The sequence below is a fragment of the Mobula hypostoma genome, chromosome 7 (assembly GCF_963921235.1).
Source record: "Mobula hypostoma chromosome 7, sMobHyp1.1, whole genome shotgun sequence".
In the NCBI taxonomy this organism is placed as follows: Eukaryota; Metazoa; Chordata; class Chondrichthyes; order Myliobatiformes; family Myliobatidae; genus Mobula; species Mobula hypostoma.
In genome coordinates, this window is record NC_086103.1 from 75562957 (window position 1) to 75583469 (window position 20513).

The 20513-nt window shown below is 41.8% G+C and overlaps 1 protein-coding gene across 4 annotated transcripts in view; it reads right to left on the reverse strand.

Annotated features, from left to right (window-relative positions):
• Positions 1 to 2724: 2724 nt before the first annotated feature.
• Positions 2725 to 20513, reverse strand: part of emx3 (empty spiracles homeobox 3) — a 28171-nt gene continuing 10382 nt past the window's right edge. For all 4 annotated transcript variants that reach the window (XM_063052764.1, XM_063052762.1, XM_063052763.1 and 1 more), the window contains 2 exons: positions 12931 to 13115; positions 2725 to 3627 (listed from right to left, as the gene is read on the reverse strand). In XM_063052764.1, coding sequence (XP_062908834.1) covers positions 3460 to 3627; positions 12931 to 13115 — 353 coding nt within the window. In that variant the 3' untranslated portion in view covers positions 2725 to 3459. The remainder of the gene's footprint in view (positions 3628 to 12930; positions 13116 to 20513) is intronic.

Genomic DNA, 20513 nt, shown 5'->3' on the forward strand with positions numbered 1-20513 from the left:
GCTCCCAGTCTACATCTGCCAGACCCTGTCTTATGATATTGAAAATGGTCTTTCTCCATTCAGAATCTTAACTTTCATCTTTATCTCTTTCCAAAATTACGTCGAAATTTATAGAGTTAAGTAAGTTTCTCCAAAATGCTATCCCGCGGAACTTCATACCACTTGTGTAGCTGCAATTCCCTAAGATTAGACCCCCTTCTCTGGTAGGATTAGCTATGTACTGGCTAACAAAAGCAGTTGAAAAATTGCACCCTTACTAAGCCTTTCACTAAAGCGTTACTAACTAGTGTAGGGAACGTTGAAATCTCCTACTAATATAAATCATCATTCTTGCGCCTCTTTGATTTATCTATATCGCTTTTCCTTAAAATCCTGCTCAGTGTTACACTAGGCGGCACGGTAGCGTAGCGGGGAGAGCAATCACTTCACAGTGATAACCATTTCCCGCCACTCTCTGTGACGAGTTCGTCTGCTTTCCGTGACCGCGTTTGTTTCCTCGGCTACTCCGGTTTTCTCCCACATTCCAAAGACGTACGGTTAGGGATGGTAAATTGTTGGCATGTCGTGTTGGCGACACTTGCAGGCTGATTTTCTTTGACGCAGACGACGCATTTCACTGTATGTTCCAAAGCAAATGTGAATTAAGGCTAATCTGAAATATGAAGATAATCTTTGAATCCACTTTTGATACACCTAATCAATGTGATTGTCCCTTGCTTGTACCTAAAATCTACCCATTCGGGCTCAGTTGAAGAGCCTTGCAGGCATCCTCCCTTATCTTCTGAATAGCGACTTCTTTCATCAGTATGGCAATGACACCTTCTCTTTCACATCACCACCGAACCCACTCACCCCACCCCACCACCACGAAATCCCCCTATCACAACTAGATTCTATACCTTTGAAGTCTAATTTGCTAGATCCGTGTCCGTTATATATTCCCGTGTGCTGATAAGTCTCTCGGATCATTAGGCTTTTTGCATTAACAATAGTTGCATTTTAGCCGCGCATTCCTCCCACAGCGCTTATCAAGCCTACATGCGCTGTGCCTACTGCGTTGACTTGATATTCCTTCTGCAATTGACTGTACCCTCCCAACTTTGCATATCTGCCCCCCTGCCAAATGAGCTTAAACCTTCCTCATCAGCATTAGCCCAACACATCCCAGTGTAGGTGTAATCCAACCTGCTTGTTCAGGTCGCCAAGAATTGGTGACCCAGCAATCCAAAGCCCTCTCAGTGACATTATCTCTTTTATTGCGTCCTTCAGTTCCAGTTTTCACGCTACACCTGAGATTAGACATAGCAAGAGGTCCCCAGATGGATCCAAAAGAAACATGGTATGTAATGAAGGACCAGGTTTGCACTGACTATGGCTGGGTAGGTAAGAATGGAACCAAGTGGAGTACTTTCCATCTAGTGGCTTGTTGACCACATCATTATCCTCCATCTTGAAGGAAGTCGGCATGATGGACTAAGTTAACGATTGTGGACGAATCAAGAAGGCCAGTAAAGAATAGTCTGTTATTGCAATCCAAGGGGGCGGTTTGCAGTTTTGACTGTTTTCGTGTTGCGAATGGGCACAGCCCTGACTGGGGAAAATGGAAACACAAGAGTCTGAAAAAGGAAGGATATGGAGCTACAGGACCAAGATCAATGGGTTTGGCAAACCGTTTGCAAGTTGAATACGGAGTGTCAATTTGCAGGAAAAGTGTCTCTGAGTTGTTTATTGAGAAGGTGTTGACGGATTGCTAAGATTGCACCTGAGGAGTGAACACCTTTAACAATACCCAGTAACATGAGAACCAGGAAGGTCAATGTACTGACATTAGGGTTGAGGACAATGGGAAGTTGATGGCATGAAGAAACTAGAGAACGTGCAAAATTGGAGAAGCCTTTTCTCACTCGGAAGATGACGTGTCATTTTTCCCCTATCACCAAGGGTTAAGTCGCCTTCTTTGGCCTCCTGACAATCTTTCACTGATCATGCTCCATCGACCATGTGGGACGTTTTACATTAAAAACGTTATCAGCATCTATTTTGATTAGATTCCGAAACATTATAATCATTTGAGCGTCGATGTAACTTTACAATGCGGAACACGCCTTAGGTGAATGAACTAGAATGGGGTGACTGACCTCTCTTAATACCTCTATTCCCCGGGTCATCTCCGTAAGGTTCATCATGCCTAAGTGTGCCATGCCTTCTAGACTGACTCAATGTACCTCTCCTCAACTCTTTATACCTATTCCCCTGCAAAATAAAATGCCTTGGTCATGTGTGTTAGTTAGGGCAATCCAAGTTCTGCTGTTCCTTTCTCTCGGTCCCAATTGGAGATGTTGTATTCATTCATCCCAGTATATTTCGCGCTACGATCACTGACCATCGGAATATGTTCCAAAACTGTAGATAGCGGATATTCCCCGAATGATTCACAACCACCCACCGTGTCAATTTTCCGCGTTTGTGTTCGTGTGTTCACTTACGTGAATGTGTGAATGCGCCACTAATGTACCAGAGGGAATATTAAAATTGACACGGTTTTATGACAATTGCGAGTGCCGCAAACCAGAGTTTGATGTTACAGGAGGTGTCAATCGGTCTGTGGTACTCTGACCCAGCAAAGCCCTCCACCGCCTGGCTATCGAGAAAACTTGTTTACCTTTATAAAACACGCTTTTTTCCAATATATTTTATTGTGGAAAAAATATTTCCTTATTATTCTGTAGTATGGACATGCCAGTGGTGACACACATTTATTTACAATTGACAAAGACCATTATAAAACAGATCTATGGGGAGAGGCGAGATGAGACATTAACATCAAGAAACGGGGATCACACGGTACCGTTCACGTACACCAGGTCCTCGGCGCTACACTCCTACAGACCATCTTTTTCTCAGTTTAAAACCCGTAGAAACTTGCAAATGAGTTTTTCTCTCATTCGCACACATCCCCTTGTGTTCAGGCTGCGCGCAAGGCCACACCGGGCCTTGCTGGTATTTTAATGTTTTTTTAAAAAAATCCTCCGACCTAAAACGTGAAAAAAAAACACCATCCCCGTAACTCTACCTGCAAAGACGCCGGACGCTACCAACTCCTCTGAAAAGAATTAAATTCTCAATGAGCGGCGTGGGGGCGGAGTGGGCTCTATCCCGACTAGCGTTCCAATCCCAAGGTCATCTTCAGCGAGGACGATCCGCTTTCAACTTGCTGCACTCGAACAGATTTCTTAACAAAGATTCTCGTTAATTAAACTATAATCACACTGTTGAAGTTTGTTTTTAAGTCCACCTTTGTGCCCTGTGACTTGATCAGAAGTGGAATCGGTAATTCCACAATGGGCCAGTATAATTAAGCGTGTGAAATTAATAACCTCAGTCCATCTGTCAGGCTGCTCGCAGTCATCATTGCACGAATTATACTGAAACATTTGAATGTTTTAATCCAGGAGGCCTCTAATCTTCAGAAATCACATCAATGTCCTCCGGGCTGGTCTGTCTGGTGGCCATTCTCCACCTGTTGACGTGCTGTGTCCCTTTCCTTTTCTGCTGTGTGTCGGGGCTCTCCTCCTCCAGTTTCTGTCGCTTGTATTTAGTCCTTCTGTTCTGAAACCAGACTTTCACCTGGTGGGAAAAGCAGGAAAATAGTTAAGTGTTTTCCTACATCCTATTTCAGTTCGAGTTTAGAGCCGCTCATAAGTACGGTGAGCTCTGGGTACAATAAAAAAACTTGCTTGCAGCACCGTCACGGGCGCGTAAATTCAAACATACATGACATAAATTATACAAGACATTGGAGAATAAGACCGTGCGAAACAAGACATTGATGCAAAATCCATCTAACTTAATATTACATAGAAATCAGGATAGCCCGGGGATATTCCCAGACCCTGGGAGAATCCAAAAACCGGCACGGTATGCGGGAGAACAGTATTGTGTGGTATACTTACCTACCCTGGGTTTGCACAACTATCTATTTCAATCACTTTTATCGAAACCGGCTATAGTGTCCTGAGCTGAAGGGAGAGATGGACAGAATTAGCCGCATTTTCCACCCCTCTCTTCCCTGCTTCCCTGCCTTCTCCTCCAGGTGTTTGTACGAGCACGGGATCTTTATTCTAAATACCGCCCATCCTCTCACTTCTTTAAAGAAAAACAATCTTCGTGCTTTTTCTCGACTGCTATTCAAAGCTGTGCAAGTTCCAATACACTGACTTCTAATATCCACACACTAGTCGTGTTGATTTGAAAAGCTAAATGTAAATCGTCCTGCTCTTCCTTCTCAAACCCGAGTAAATTAGCAGAATCTGGAAATCCAAAGCAACACACGCAAAATGCTAGAGGAACTCAGCAGGCCAGGCAGCATCTATAGAAAAGAGTACAGTCGACGTTTCGGCTGTGTACTCTTTTCCATAGATGCTGCCTGGCCTGCTGATTTCCTCCAGCATTTGGCTACTGTTTCTTCCCTCCAGCTACGACCCTCAGTTCTCACTCTCCCCGCGATGTTCATGGATCACGGCGCCCTTTTGGGGTCAGCTACCTCTATCGGCAGCGAACTATATGCAACAGTCCACATGTGCAGGGTCCTCGTACTTTGACGGGGGCAGGATGAACATTATGTGTCTCTGCAGCTGGGCATCGGTAAATTCAAGTGTCCCTTATCGATTTTCTTTTACATTTGCGTTACCCAGTTAAACCTGCCGTGTCTCTATCGGTTCCATATTCCGAGGCAAACCGCTTTAATAAATATCAAATTGTCCTTCAGGTGCCCGCAAAGTCTAATGTTTTGATATATTGGCCGGCAAGATGAACGCTGCTTTTTTTTCCATTTTATCTACAGGAGTTTCCTTGAACTGTATGGATTTGCATTTATATGGCGCTTTTCGCAACCTGGGGACGATATATGTTCAACTAGAAGGAAGAAAGGAAGCGACGTTTGCTCTCTGCGAAGCGCATTACCATCAATGCAGTTCTTTAGAATTGTAATCACACTTTTAATGTAGGAACCTCAATAAGTGGTTTGGATACAGCGAGGTTCACCTGGTAGAAATACAGAAGGTTACAGCCTGGGGGGGGGAAAAGTCATTCCGCTGGTTGAGTCCGTGTCGGCTTTACACAAGAGCAATCCAGTTATTGAGGACCATTTATCCAGAGTCCTCAATAAGGCAATTGGACAGGTGAATGTTTGCATGGTCGTTGTTCGGAAATTTTTAAGAAAAGCCTGTGGAATACTAATCACATCTTGACCATCAATCCTGTTCCAATTCCATCCTTGGTCCTTACTTCCCCGTTTCTCATTTTCCTTCTCCTCCCAAATCTATTTAAAACTCCGCATGTGACGACTTTGTAACTCTGCCCGTTATTTGAGATATCGTTGCACAGAGGATTCCATCTGGAATTATCTGCGTTTTTATTTCTGCTCCTTCTTGAAGCTTGACTTTCTCCGCTCGTAAAGTTCGTGACCCCAAAGTATCAACTAGACTTCGCAAACGTGGATTGGCCTCTCTTCGGGGTGGAAGTGATTTATAAACGTGAACTCCACATGGATATGCACATCCAGTTGCCAAAAACCAATAAAACTACTACTATGTTCATTTTCTGACTTACTTGTCTAAAAGTTTCTATCATTACTGAAATTATTTACTAAAAATCGAAGAATTACAAAAACCTTTTTTATTGTGATGTTGCTGCTTGAGTTAACGCCAAATTGTGTTTTTTTGTATGAATTCCGTTTCATCTCATTGAAATCTGCTCGGATCTCCCTAGTTATCCAAATACGTTGACTTTGCTTGTTATACTTAGAGTCATGTCCGTGTTCACGTGAACTTACTCGATCTACATCAGCTCAATTTCCCCACCCACGCCTCCCCAGATCTTTTCCCAAAAGAGTGGTAATATATTAGCTATTCTCCAGCTGTCCTCTGCATAACCCGACTTCTCTAACGGCACATAAAAAAAATTATGTATTTCTATAAAGCCAAACAAAATGTGTTCCTTAACCGGATAGTTTTATTTCGGAAACCACGCTGGATTTCGGAATTTATGACAATTTCAAGGTTTTCCGTGCCATTTCTCCGGTGATGGGCCTGAGCTACTTTGGAAGCAATTAGTCAATACTTAAACATTGAGAATGGAAGTGTCAATGCAGTTGCCAATACATCAGTCCAGGAGGATCCGATCTGACTAAATTTTACCTACGATGTTCACAATGTTCATTTGTATTTAATATTTGGGATTCTGGAGCATGGCGTAGGTAGAGTTCTCTTATCACGAGAATAATATTGAATGGGAAATGCGCTGAGATTACGAATATACGCTTCTATCATGCCAGGGTGACATTAAACAAGACCCCATTCTTAGCGTTTTAACTATAGTGTTAATCGAATTTTAAAACCGAGTACAGAGGAAATATCAATGTTTATGTTCTGGAATAACCAAAACAAGGTGTATCATACAGTTCATCTAAATAATGAGTTATCAGATGAACATTGTAGACAAGCATGTATAAAATGGCAGCGCTAACAGAAATGTAAGGATAGTATTTTTTATTTGGCAGTGGGTACTGGCGATTCACGATTCTCCTCCGCAGGAAAAGTAAATATCTAAGATGAAGAAGGGAGTTCAATGCGGGTTGATGAAGATCGTCGTGGGCTGCGGTCGGTTTGGCGAAGGAAGTCCCATCTTTTTATCGTTTTAATCCCAATTGCTTTGATCTCCAAATCAATATCAAAATAAACGGAACATGACACCCCGCCCGCTCTTCTCTCAGAGCTTTGCTTGTTTGTTGCCAGAACGGCCTGACTGCGGTTCTACTTACGCTCCATGGCGCCACATTCAAAACTTAATCCAAATATCATTTCATCGGCAGCCTACTGAGAGACGATGAGTCCTTCCCTCTGGTTAATATAACCAGGATTTGGTCTGTTTAAATACTGCAAAGGAAATGTGCTGTTAATCCCCGCTGTCAAATTGGGTTTATTGTCATGTGAGGGACGCGTACACCTGTACTCCTGCAGGAGAACCACAGGCTTGGAGAAAGGGAAAGCGCGAGCTGTAACTAAAAGAAACGGAGACTTGATTTCCTAAAACAGAATAAATAGTTGATCTTTTGCCTGGACACGCATACGGAGCCCGCAAGTACGTTTTAACGAATGGAAAACATTTGTTTTTACTGCTTAATTTGCGCACAGATTCCCCAATCCAGAGAGACAGAAAAAAATCCTGGCTGAGAATTGCCCAATATGACAGCAGGATGAATTAGGAGAAATATTTTTAGTTCTGTCACAATGCAACGAATTCCTCCTGGTTCTTCTGGTTAATGGCGATACTAACTAAACAGGTTGCCAGCGCTGTTTGTGTTACGTGTATGCTTGTGATATATAAAGTATTTCCCACTGTATCTGTACATCGATGGGCTAAGGAATTCTATTGCATAATAACGCTGGACATAAACCACGTTGGCCTTGTTAGTTTTCTTTACTCAAAGAACTTCGAGCTCATAATATGTGAAGAGATTTTGCAACATTTATGAGGGATGTTACGTTTGTATAAAACTCTCCCTGTAAGAATATTCTAGCTGAAAATGATTGTTTTGTGTTGAACATCGAAACACAGAATTGATACAAACAAAATGAATTTATTATTTTCAGGGGATGTGACGGGTTTTCACATTGAAATCCACGGGTACAAGCTGAATTTAACCACAACTCACAGGGGATATCCTGTCCTTGACAATGGGTCGGGGCAAGATGGCAAACTATGGTTTGGGGCATGAAATTATACAGAAACCCAGCAAGGAGTGGAAGCTAATATAGGGAGCAGAAAAACGGAGCAGTAGCAAGAGATTTGATTCGGCCCCTTTAACTTCATTCGATTCACTGCAGACATTTTCTATTAAATAATTTTAATGATACAATAAATATATCGGACAATTTTCCACCAAACCGAACCCAAAATACATTCTCACTTCTACTACTTCGCTTCATCCCATTCATCAATAGGGTCTCCACACCCACCAATCTCCTTCGTGCCCGTGTTACAAAGAAATGGAACTGTGGGGGACCCCGGCGTTTTATTTGAAGAAGGCCACATTACCGTTAAATCGAGTGAATAGTGGAGGGGATTAGCCACATCCCCGTCTTACTTTCATTCCAGAATAAATCTTTATCTCACACTGCACCGACAAGCTCTTTGAGTCCCCGGCGCTTACACGCGATTCGAAAACTTTTTATTGTCCTAAAATTGATCGGACCCCACAATTACCCAAATCTAGGGCGCATCGGCGGCTCGTTTTGTTTATGGTTGTCTGGAATTATGGTATTGTGGAACAGATGAAATGTAAACGGGTTAGTCGTCAGTGATGAGAAGTGCAAAGTGCTTGTCAGCACCCTTGGCATGACCTCTGGTGATGGAGTACAGTACACAGTGGTGAGGAGATTTTCCATCCTCTTCGGCTCCGTAAAGCGGAGGTATATTAGTTCCAGGCAACGTTTCTATCTTGGCCCATTAACTCCATATCCACCAGAAAACATTCAAGTTGATCATTAAAACGTAACCTGCCTCAAACACAAATCGGATTGAAAGACCAAGAATATAAATAAAAGCTAATTTTCCTCAAGAAAACTCTCCTCAACTCAACTAACGCAATATCCAGCTGCATTTCGAGGAGTGAATTCACTGAGATATTTTCCTCGGTGGTCGTGTTGCATTTATGTAATATATGATCAAATATGGATCTCAGATCATTTATAGACATTGCAATTTGAAACTAATGTTGACAGACATTATAGTTGTGCCTGTTAAAACCAGTGATCTTATCGCAGTGTCGAAACACAGTGTAATTTACTTTTAATTTATACTCTCTGAAAGTTTGGAAGTATGTGTTCATTTTTTGTGATATGTCAACAATCAGTCGACATGGTGAGAAGATGTCAAAAATAAAATAATTGACTGCGGTGAACGAAAACCTGGAATAATCTGTCTATTTTGGCCACAGGAGAAAATGTACTTTTCGCATACTTATGTTTCTCAAATAGAAGGGGGTCGGGTCTCTGGATCTGCGGCTGTACGTACATGACAGCGATCCATTTAAAGGGGATTAGGAGATGTGCTCAGAAAATACTTGACTAGACCAGGCCAGGCATGTAATAACCATCGATGCTTTAACACGCCCGAACAATATTAAGTATTGGGAGCTTAATTCCTCTTAAAACAAAACTCCGAAGACATTCCCTTTTATTTAAATCTAACGACGACAGAAATGGAATCAAATTTACACGAAGGCACGCACGCATCTCCATCATCGAGTAACAATACCTTTCCCTTTGGCCCTTGAGCCTGTGGGATTGGTGAGAGTAGGAATGTTCATTATATTTACGGTGTATTTAAATATAATCTTGTCTCCCGGTGTTTTAGTATACCATTATAGTTTAGATGCTTTCATTCTAGTATACAGTACCCTGAGCCAGGAGGACTCTTTTATACTTGGGCAACAAATTCATTCATTACTTAGCTGGATCAATTTCAATGGGCAAAATCTAATACGACTAAGGAAATGTCAGAAGCATTCTCCCGTCGACACTGGGACGCATTACAACTCCTTGACTGCTCCACGCAACACTGGACTCCGTATGTCTGACTTTGATCCTGTACCTCTATAATCACATCAATATTTCCTTGCGTCCGGGCAAAGCGTGTCTCAAAGAACTATGAGGACGAATTCTTCCCTCTTATTTTGTAAAATTTAAGCGATCCATTAATCGTGACACTGTCAATGGGGAAAAAATTACGGTCAACCCACAAAATCTTAAGTACTAATGGGTAAATGATTGGATTTGTAATTCTCGATTGAGAGATACGTATTTGATTCGTTCAGCCATGGAAAAGAGGAGGCGTGAGCGTTTACTAGGAGGGGTTTGAGAGCCTGGGTTAGATTTTCTTCCAATCGGTGGTTATCTTGTTCAAGATGAATATTGAATGATTTGGGAGTTAGTTTCGTTTAGTGCAAGCAAGGAAAATGGGCCGAACCTCTAATAATTATCCTATAAAAGACGAGGGCAGCAATGGCCGAAAATTTGATAAAAATTCTAAACCGATATTCCACACCACATATAACAACCTGAATTGATGATTGTACTGTAATTAAATGCATTCTCTTGCTTACTGAATATGTTTATAAACGTACTTAAAGAAATTTAACTTCTCTTAAGCATGCGCATTGCTCATCTGATTCCTCCAAAAGTATTTTATTCAATTAGGAATCGGATATAAAGTGACTGGATGTTATAACCCTGTATAGAAACGACAAACAGCAAACCAAACTTAATCTCCTTCCGCCCCCCTCCACCTCTCTCTCCCTCTCTCTCTCTCTCTCTCTCTCTCTCATCTCTCTCTCCCTCTCCCTCTCTCTCTCTCTTTCTCCTCTCTCTCCCCCTCTCTCCCTCTCTTTCTCTCTCCCCCCGCTCCCTCTTCCTCTCCCGCTCTCTCTCCTTTCCCGTCTCCCTCTCCCTCTCTCTGTATAAGTATAATGGTAGGCTGATTGTGTGTTTGTTTGTATGGACGAATGTATATTTATGTGTGCGTGTCTATAAGCCTGTTTGCGTGACAGTTTCTCTCGCGTCTGCATTTGAGGCTTCGTATGTGTATGTGTACCAGAGTAGTTCTATGAAAATGTCAGTTTGTGTCTATGAATTTGCATTCTGTTCCCGTACGTACTCAGCTAAATGGGTCCATAGTGTTTGCTATATACGTCTGAGTATGACTCGCCGTGCGGGAAAACATATGCAAACATTTACTTTGGTGTGTGGAAAAAAATATATTATTTTGGAACCCTCTCTAAACTGACGCAAATGATGACAGGAAATTTTAACCATTTTTTTCTCCATAGATGCTGCCTAAACTGTTGAGAATTTCTGATCCAGAATCTTCTGTTTTACTGTCAAAATGTGTACGGCCTTCTCGCGTTACCCAGCGTCAACCTGATATCCGTAACTGTACACTTAACCTCTAAAACGTTTTATTAGGTGGGTCCTGCATCTCATGTATCCGCTAGGAATAGTGTAAAATATCTAAGAAAAGATATATTCAGATTATATGAACGACTTACAAGGTCCCACTCACATGAATCTAATTGTCGGTGATATATACTTTTATAGAGCAGTAACTAATTGCTATGTGCTTGAGACATTCTATTATCAAAGGATAAACAATTAGAACGTAAACATGTGATGAGCTTGACATTATTGTTGCTTCATTGTGAATGGGACGTGGCTTTTAAAGCAACAACTGGAATCAAGTAACTAATGGATTAAATTACCAACGCAGATTTGCATTTTAGAAACTGACTTCAAAAGACAACCGTGTTAAGCAGTTTGCAGGATTGAAGACCTCACATCCTTCCATTTTAAAACAGTTTCCTTGAAGTAGCGTGCTATTCGATCTAACTATCATTGTAGTAAGAGTTGTCAGGGGAAAAAAATTACATCCCAGATTTATAATGTATCAAAACTTTAAATAGAAATCCAACTGTCATGATGTTTTGGTCAGCTTCGTTCACCCCAGACGCAGTGAAAAGCGATATCAATACAGGGCACGGTACCTTTAATTAAGCAAATTCCTAATGCATGATAAAATGCAGGATTTCAGGGCAAAGTTAATTTGTGTATTGAATTCCAATACATGTACCGCATCCATTGCTGCTAACCAAGTATTTAAACATGTATACAAACAAATTTTCTGATTCGTTATGCCTACAGTTCTCGGCACAACGGATATTATTGTCCTCACCACCCCTCAGGAGTCGGCCCGTTTCAAAGCCTTCTGTACACCACATTTAAACATTACCACCTCTGCGAGTTAACCTCTGGTAGATCATGTTGACGCACTACGGGTATAATTCAGATCTCACTGCAGTATCGCAGCTGATGCAGATTAAGGAGTGCATCCTAACACATATATTTGTTCATATGCAGTCTGTCCAAACGCCAAGCCAACTGACAATTACTAACGTGTCTTTTGTCAACACTGTATATTTCTATGAGCCTCGATCTATCTGCACCTCTCCGTAATACTCCTCCCTGACTGATTCTGATGATTCGTTCTTAATAAGATGTGACTCAATCCTGCTTGTTAATTTTTGTTGCTAGTGCTCTTATTTAGAAGCATGTGACCTGTTACATTAGTAAAAAGTGATAGTTTCCATTTTACACCAGACTGTGTATGGGGATGGCACTATAATGACCAAAAAAATCATTCTACGGCAACACTCGTGCATGCCGACAGAAGATTCCATTTATTACCACCTCCTAGTTATGTGCCTTTCGTGTTTGTAAAGACAAAAGCGTCCGCAGTTAAACATAATACAGCCTTCTCTTCCTAATTAAAACCTGAGTCGTCTTTACCACCGATCTATTTCACGGACTTTTATTTTCTTGTTTTTGAACCACAATCCCGAAGGCCCCAGAAACCCAGGTACAACAATAAGCTGGCGGCCTAGCATTTTGTCAAAATATTGTCGGATTGAAGGACAGTTCAATGCCGCGATATTTTCCTTCAGCCTTTCCTTCTGATCTTCCACCGAGCAGAAATGTTCTGACGATTTTTGATTTTTTTTCCGCTCTTAGCCCCTACCCCACCATCCACCGCCCCCCCAGCTCTTCTGTGTGTGTGTGTGTGTGTGTGAGCGAAAGAGTCCAATCGGCCTTTTGTGTTACGTCAACTAGAGTTATCCAATTAGTCCTACTCTCCCGCTCTTTTCTCACAGGCCCACAAACTTCCCCTTACCGAGCATGCATGTACTCTCCGGAATTATTGCTTCTACAGCACGGCAAACCGTTGCATTAAAAAAAACATTCCCCTCGCCACTCCGCGCCACAACTCCCAGTCGTCCCGTGTTTCCTTTGCCAGATGCAGGTATTCCTGCATTCTTACCTGCGTTTCCGTGAGACACAAGCTGCTCGCCAATTGTTTTCGCTCGGCTCCCACCACATAGTGATTTTTCTCGAAGGCTCTTTCTAGTCTCAGGAGCTGGGACGGGGAGAACGCTGTTCGAATCCGCTTAGGCTTCCTGGTGAAAGGGCCGTGAAGCAGGAGGCTTTCGGCTCCTCCCTCGCCGCCTGGAAACAGAAAAGAACAGGGGTGCATTTAATAGCAGGAATCGTTTCCGCTTTAATACCCCAGTATTTTAGCTTGATAGTTTTAAGTTGCTTTGAAAATACGATCAGAAATAACGATTTTATATTGTGAGTTCATATATAAACTGGCTGTAATTATACAGGCACGGCTGTTATTACACTTTAACATATTGGTAGCTGTACACTAGCAAAATTCTCACTTTAGCCAATATGTTTTTTCTCCGTGCCAATACTCGTGATACTTTTAACTTATCACTTCAAATTGTTCCACAGCCATCCTTAACGATAAACCTGTTAACAGCAATACATCACCCCCGCGCTGTACAGTTTAAACTGCTTTCTCCAAACACAAAGCACATTTTGAAAGACAACATTACCGAATCTTTTACCGGACTGTGTTAAATGGACATTATCGTTAATTTTCACGCTTCTGCTGCAGTACCACGCTGTATAACTACCGTACAAATATGCTTGATGTCAAAATGTAAATTTGAACTTTAAAAACCAGTATGTTTATTCAATATATTTAGCTGCGCTTATCTATCGGGTGGAAAGGAAGCGGTCCAAGTAATATTACTTTTGCAAGAAAACAGTTAGCATTAACGAAAAACGAATATTAATTGTGTAGTTATTAGTATATGTGCGGTCGCTGAAACGTAAGAAAGTGTTATAAATTAGATATGCACAGTGTAATTAAACACTATTACTCTGCAATTTGCCAACAAAATTCACACTTTAAAAGGAAAAGAAAAAGAACACTGATTTTGGCACAATTCCCATTTAATCAACAACATCACCATCGAAGTGGGTTCAGTAAAAAATGCTCCAGACTTATTTTGGGACTAACTTAATTAAACTCGCAATCTTTTGTTTAGATGATATGGTTAAGAGTCGGTTGAGGGTTTTCTGTAAATTATCCCCTCATTTTTTTTGAGTTTAGGATTATTTCGGCTAGATTTATGGAGGACGAAATGAGGAGTGCAAACGATAGACTTGTTCCGAGTTTGTTAGGCTTCGGTTTAGGAGTTGTAGAAAGTGTAGTTTTGTGTTGAGAATTAAATTAGGATTAGAATTAGGTTCAGTTTTTTTAGGTTAGAATTTGATTTAAGGATTAGGGTTCGATACAATGCTGATGGATTGGTTTAAAGATTAGGTTTATTGTTTGGCTTGAGACGTAGGGTTTGATTAGGGGTTAGAACTAGACATTGTATGGAGGGTTGGCTGGGGATTTGGATTTGGGTTTACGGAGTTGAGCTCAGTTTTAATAAAGTCGTGTAAGTTTGTCGTTTAAGATTTGGAGTTCGCGCTTTGTTTGACGTTAACAGAAACTGCAGAATGTTCCGCTGTCAACAACTAAAGACTGGGAACCAATGTCTCTTCCAGCTCCACCCCCCACTTCCCTCCTCCGCGCTCTCTCTGATGCCTCGTCCTTATCTTTGTGTTGAAATTATATCTGTCAATGAAGGAAGTTGTCGTCCATTCTCCCACACAACAGGCAGACACTGGGATACCAATCTGTAATCCGGGATAATTTGACAACTCGCTAATTTATATAGCCAGCGAAAACTATTATTGCTTTTCGAAAAATGTTGAACGGCGATTTGCAGGAGCCTCCTGCTGAGGCTTTGTGAGGAACCCTGCTACAAAACGCAGAGCGATTGTGAGGTAAAGTGAGGCAGAGCGTGACTCTGAGTGGGAAAGTCTTTGCCCTAAATGTTGGGCAACCCTCGTGCCTGACAGCTTCACCCTTTAAAGTCGAAAGTCATCTTCTCAACCTTCGCAGAAAAAAAAATTATGTTTTTACTTAATCTATGATTTTACTGAATGTAGACACTCTTTCTCTTTGCGACCAATGTCTTTCCCTGTATTTGAATCCATCGTAGTTTAATTGTTTTAACGTTAAATAATCTATATACTAATCCTTAAACCATACTGCTCGACTACAAACGGATCCACCCAATGCAAATATAAGTTTTGTTTTGCTTGGCACAGTTCAGTCTGCTCTCGGCGTTATGAGCATTAAACTACAGGCACGGCGTCAAAAGATACCTTTAACACCAACAGGTTTTTAGACTTGTATGATAAAACCATTCATAAGGCCACAAAGCATAAGAGCAGAATTAGGCTATTCAGCCCATCGAGTCTGCCCCGCCTGTCGATCATGGCTGATTCATCTTTCGTCTCATCCCTATCTCCTGCCTTCTGCCTTGACCTTTGATGCATTTACTAGCAAGAACTGCTTTAAGTACGCCTAATGTCTTGGCCTCTACGATCGTCTGTAGCAATGAATTCCACAGGTCCACCACTCTTAGTCTAGAGAACTTCCTCTTCATCTGTTCTAAAGGGACTTTCTTTCTTTCTGAAGCAGTGTCCTCTGTTCCTGGTCTCCTCCAATATTGGAAGCATCCTCTCCACGTCCACTCTCTCGAGACCTTTCATTGTTGGGTAGGTTTCACTGAGATCCACCATTACTCTCCTAAACTCCAATGAGTGCGGGCCCAAAGCTATCAAACGCTCCTCACCCGTTAATCCTTTCATTCCCGGAATAATTCTCGAGTACTTCCTCTGGATCCTCGCCAAAGCCGGAACATCCTCTCCTAGACAAGGGGCCCAGGACTGCTCACAATACCCCAAATGTCGTCTGATCAATGCCTTATAAAGCCTCAGCATTATATCCTTATTTGTGTAGTCTAGTTTTCTTGAAATGGATGCTAACATTGCATTTGCCTTCCTTACCACCGACTCAAGCTGCAAGTTAACTTTTACAGAATCCTGTACTAAGACCCTTGGACCTCTGATTTCCAAATTCGTGCTCCGTCTATGTCTTTATTCCTTCTACCAAGGTCATGACCATACCCTTCCCTGCACTGTATTCCATCGGCCACTCTCCTAATCTGTTCAAGTCCTTCTGCAAACTCCCTGCTTCCTCAACCCTACCTACCCTCCATCCCCGGTACTGTGCCACATATAGTTAGCATGTCTGACATAGCACAATATAATAACGTTGTGTATTGCACTGTACTGCTGCCGCAAAAAAAATAAACAAATAACATGGCATATGTGAGATTCTGATATGAGTCTCTGTTGTGGATTGAGAGTGGGAAGGGGCAGGGAGGTGGAAATCGTGGTTGGGAGAGATGGGGAGCGGGAAGCACCAGAGAGACATTCTGTAATGATCAATAAACTAATTGTTTGGAATGAAATGACCTTGCCTGATGCCTCAGGGCTGGATGTGTCTGCACTCGCGCCACCCCCCACCCCTGGCACTCCTCTGCCACTCTGCCACCTGCCCCGCGCTCCTCCCGCGGCGCTCCGCCCTCGCCATTCCCAACATGCTTCGCTCCCGCCAGATTTACAAACTCGCTCTCCGCTCCGCGTTGACAAAGATACAGAGCTGTGTAAACGTCTTAGGCATCCTGGCTATGTGTATGTGCCTAAGACTTTTGCACAGTACTATATCTTTGTTTATTAGATTTGGCCACAAAGCTATCAATTCTGTCACCTAGATCACTAACATATAACCTGCAAAATAGTCACCCCAACACCGACCCTTGCGGAACACCATCGTCAGGGGTAGCCAACGAGAAAAGACCTTCTTTATTCCTGTTAGTTTAAACAGGCCAGAAGTATTATTTTTTAAAAACTACTGTCAGAATTCATCTATATCTCAGGATCGCATTTGTTTCTCGGAATGAAAGGAAAGTACGCAGATCTCCCGTTCATTATATCTGCCGGAGACTCCCTTTAGTCACCGAGAAGACGACGACAACAAAAGGCGGGACCTTTAAAGCTTCTCGGGCAGTTTTGCAACTGTTTAACCACAATGAGCTTTCTGGAAAAGTTGTTGGACAGTCCAGATTCCGGAAAAAAATACACAAGGAAATAAAAAATAAAAACTGCCAAATATTATAAACCAGGCTCCGGAATTATCTTGTGGCGATTGGAATGATTGTACGGATAAAGAAAAATAAAAACAAAAATAGATCGGGGATACTGTATTGTAGCAGAGACGTTTTAGCACGAGTTATCATAATTATAAAAGTGACAAGTTTTACATTAACATGGAGGAGACTGCACATCAGGGAGGAACGGTCATGAGTCAGGTCGTTCTGGTTTCGTGATCTATACTTACAAGCACTCAAACAAAAATCGCCACTTGAAACTCTAATACTAGTTACTGAACCAGAGAATAGTTCGTTCCCGAGGAACAAGAGAGTGCACATCTGTTTAGGAGAAAAAGGTTAGAAGGCAATAAATCTATAGAAGGGGCAGTTCATTTAACATGCTGTCTAAATATTTCATGGTCTGCACGCTTGTGACAGGAGAGCGCGGGTATACTTAATAATATCAGAGTACTAAGAATGACAAATGTGATTATTTGCTGCCGTTGTACCATAAGCTCTTTTTTTGCAGAGTAGAAGAACCCACTGACTGGAACAACATAGCTTACCTGCACACATCAAGAGTCAGCATAAAAATTAAAGTTCAAAGTCCAATTATTAACTAACTATGTATGGAGCATACAATCCTGAGATCTGTCTACTTCACAGACAGCCACGCAACAATGATAACCAAAACAATTACAAAATAATGAGTGAGGAAGCAAGGGATGTTTCGACATGGAAAGGATAGGGATTTGGGGGCTTGTGTACACTCGGCTGATCTTGAATGGAGTCCATCTTGAGTAGCAGACAGGAAGATTCTACAACAGTAGTCCAACTGCCCAATGCATCACCAGCACCAGCTTACCCATTGTCAAGGACATACAGACAGAACAGTGCCAGAAAAATAACAACAATATCATAAAGGATCCCACCCACCCTGCTCATGGACTGTTTGTCCCACTCCCATCAGGGAGGAGGCTACATAGCATCCATGCCAGGACCACCAGATTCAAAAACAGTTACTTTCCCCAAGCAATGAGGCTGATCAACACCTCCACCATCTGACCCACCCCACCACCACTTTTATCATTTCCTGTCGAGTCACCTTATGTGCACACTCCTGCACCCAGCATCACTTTATGTACGTACGCACAATCAATCTAAGTTGTCTTATGTATTTATATTTATTGTGTTTTAGTATTATGTACTCTTTATATTTTCTTTTTGTGTTCCATCAGATCTGGAGAAACAATAATCTCATCCTCCTTCATATTTATGCACTAAAAAGGACTTTAAACGATCTTGAATCTTGCTCAGCTGTACAGCGAAATAGAGCGCGGGCTTTCTTTGAACATAGTATAATGCTGCAGCAGCCTCAGTGAGAAACTATATACCTCTTTGCGTACTTTGCAAAGCTGGTCATAATTGTGCGGGAAGTACAACATGTATTTCCAACCTATGACAACATCAAGCAACAATGGCAGATTGCTATTGCACAAGTGACATCCACAGAACCCTTCCCTAAATGGGTCTTAGGCAGAGCTGAAGGATCCCTCAGGCTTCCAATGCTTACGAGTCCAGACAGAGTAAATGCTCAAAGTATGCTTTTCAATCAGGCACATGTTCAGAATGGAAAAACTGAAAAATGTCATGACTTCATTAGCTCCTGTTAGCTTCCACACATGATGTTGAGTTCCAAGAGAAGATAGAGTTCAGGAGGTACATAGGAGGAATAGCTTTAAATTAACATGTCATATGTCGCATTGGAGGACATGAGCTGTCAACATTACTGAAATCCAGTGAAGAAAGAGCCCACCACTAACATGGAATATAAGACTGATAGCTGATTCAGACCCCTTTATGTCCAATAGATCATTCTTTGTTTTGCACCAGCACATCAATATTTTGCATACAAGAACTTACAATAGAATACTTGCAAAAATAAAATCAGGTTGCGCTTGCCTTACAGCCTATAGTTTGCTAGCTGTGTAGTAAAGAATATATCAGTTGTTTTGAAAGGCAAAGAATTTGATATGACAACTACAAATTTCCTTGATAGCACGGGTAGGAGTCACTAGCACTTAGTTGTATGGAGTCAAAATTCCATCTTCCTACTAGGATACACTTCATTGTGTTGCATGGTGTTCACATAGATTCTGAGCAGATCCAGCAGTACCTTTAAATGAGGTGGCGGCGTAGAGAAGTTGCAATATAGGACTACATATGTGGTAAAGAACAAAACCGGAATGTAAAAGACAAAATTGAGCAACTCCACAATCAGTGAATCAGATTGAAGTTCTTACTCTGAATGATGGTGGACAATTGAACAGTGAAACCAGAGAAAGTCCCATGGATGGTGGGACCATGCAGGTGAATGCTGAAGGCAGGGTGAAGGATTCACAAGCAAATCAAGCCAAAAGTGCCAGGTGAATGATTCCTCTTGGATTACCCCTGAAATTCCCCCAATAAACCTGGACTAGCCACATAAATACTGTAGGCACAAGAGTAGATCAGAGGTTGCATTTAGTGATTCATCTCCTGAAACCCCAGAAGGATGCCTATCATCTGTGAGGCACAAATAGAACATAGAACATCGAACCGTACAACAGAGTATGGGCCCAATGACCCAGTATATTGTGCAGACCTAGTACCTACTCCATGATCAATGTAACCCCTCCCTCCTTCACACTCATCATCCTCCATTTTTCCTTCAAAAAGGGGAGATGTCCCACTTACCTGTATGAAGGGAACTCCAATTACAGTCAAAAAACTCAGTCCTACATACCTAGGGCAAAGTAGTCCTCTTTTCTAACACCCTATTCATCACTGTTATCAGTTACTTTCTCTACTACAGAAATCCTATGGCTGTAATATATGCCTTCTACAAAAATTACCTAGGAAATGTCAGCTGCATATCTCAAGCTCATAACTTTTTCTACCAGGAAGAACAAAGTCATCAGGTGTCGAGGAACACCACCACCTGCAGATTCACTACCAACATACTCTTCAACCAGACTTGGAAATATTTTGCTGATCCTACATCCTTGCTCGGTCAAAGTTCTGGAACTTCCTCCCCAGTAATGTCCCGGAGCACCTTCACTGGAAGGACTGCAGTGGCTCACCACCACTTCTGAAGGCCACTGATGGGTGATCAATAATTGTTGGCCCTATAATAATGCACATATTACAAAAATAAACAATTAAATTCAAAGTTTAGAGTGCTTTTGAGAACAGTGGTGACTATCACTGGTGTAGGTCAGAACTTTTAATCGTAAACTCCCTCGTAAGTTGGAGCCCTTAACATTGTCGTTCTCTACCCTGATCAGGAACAGATTTCAATTGGCTCTCAGAATGGACTGGTACTTACAGTGAATTGTGGAAAACTTCACTGTGCCCCTCTTTTTTATTTTGTTCTTTGCATCAAATTGCTATTACTGGCTGGTGTCCCCCTTGGTAAGATTACTAATTCCAGCTCTAATCTGAATAGATGCAATCA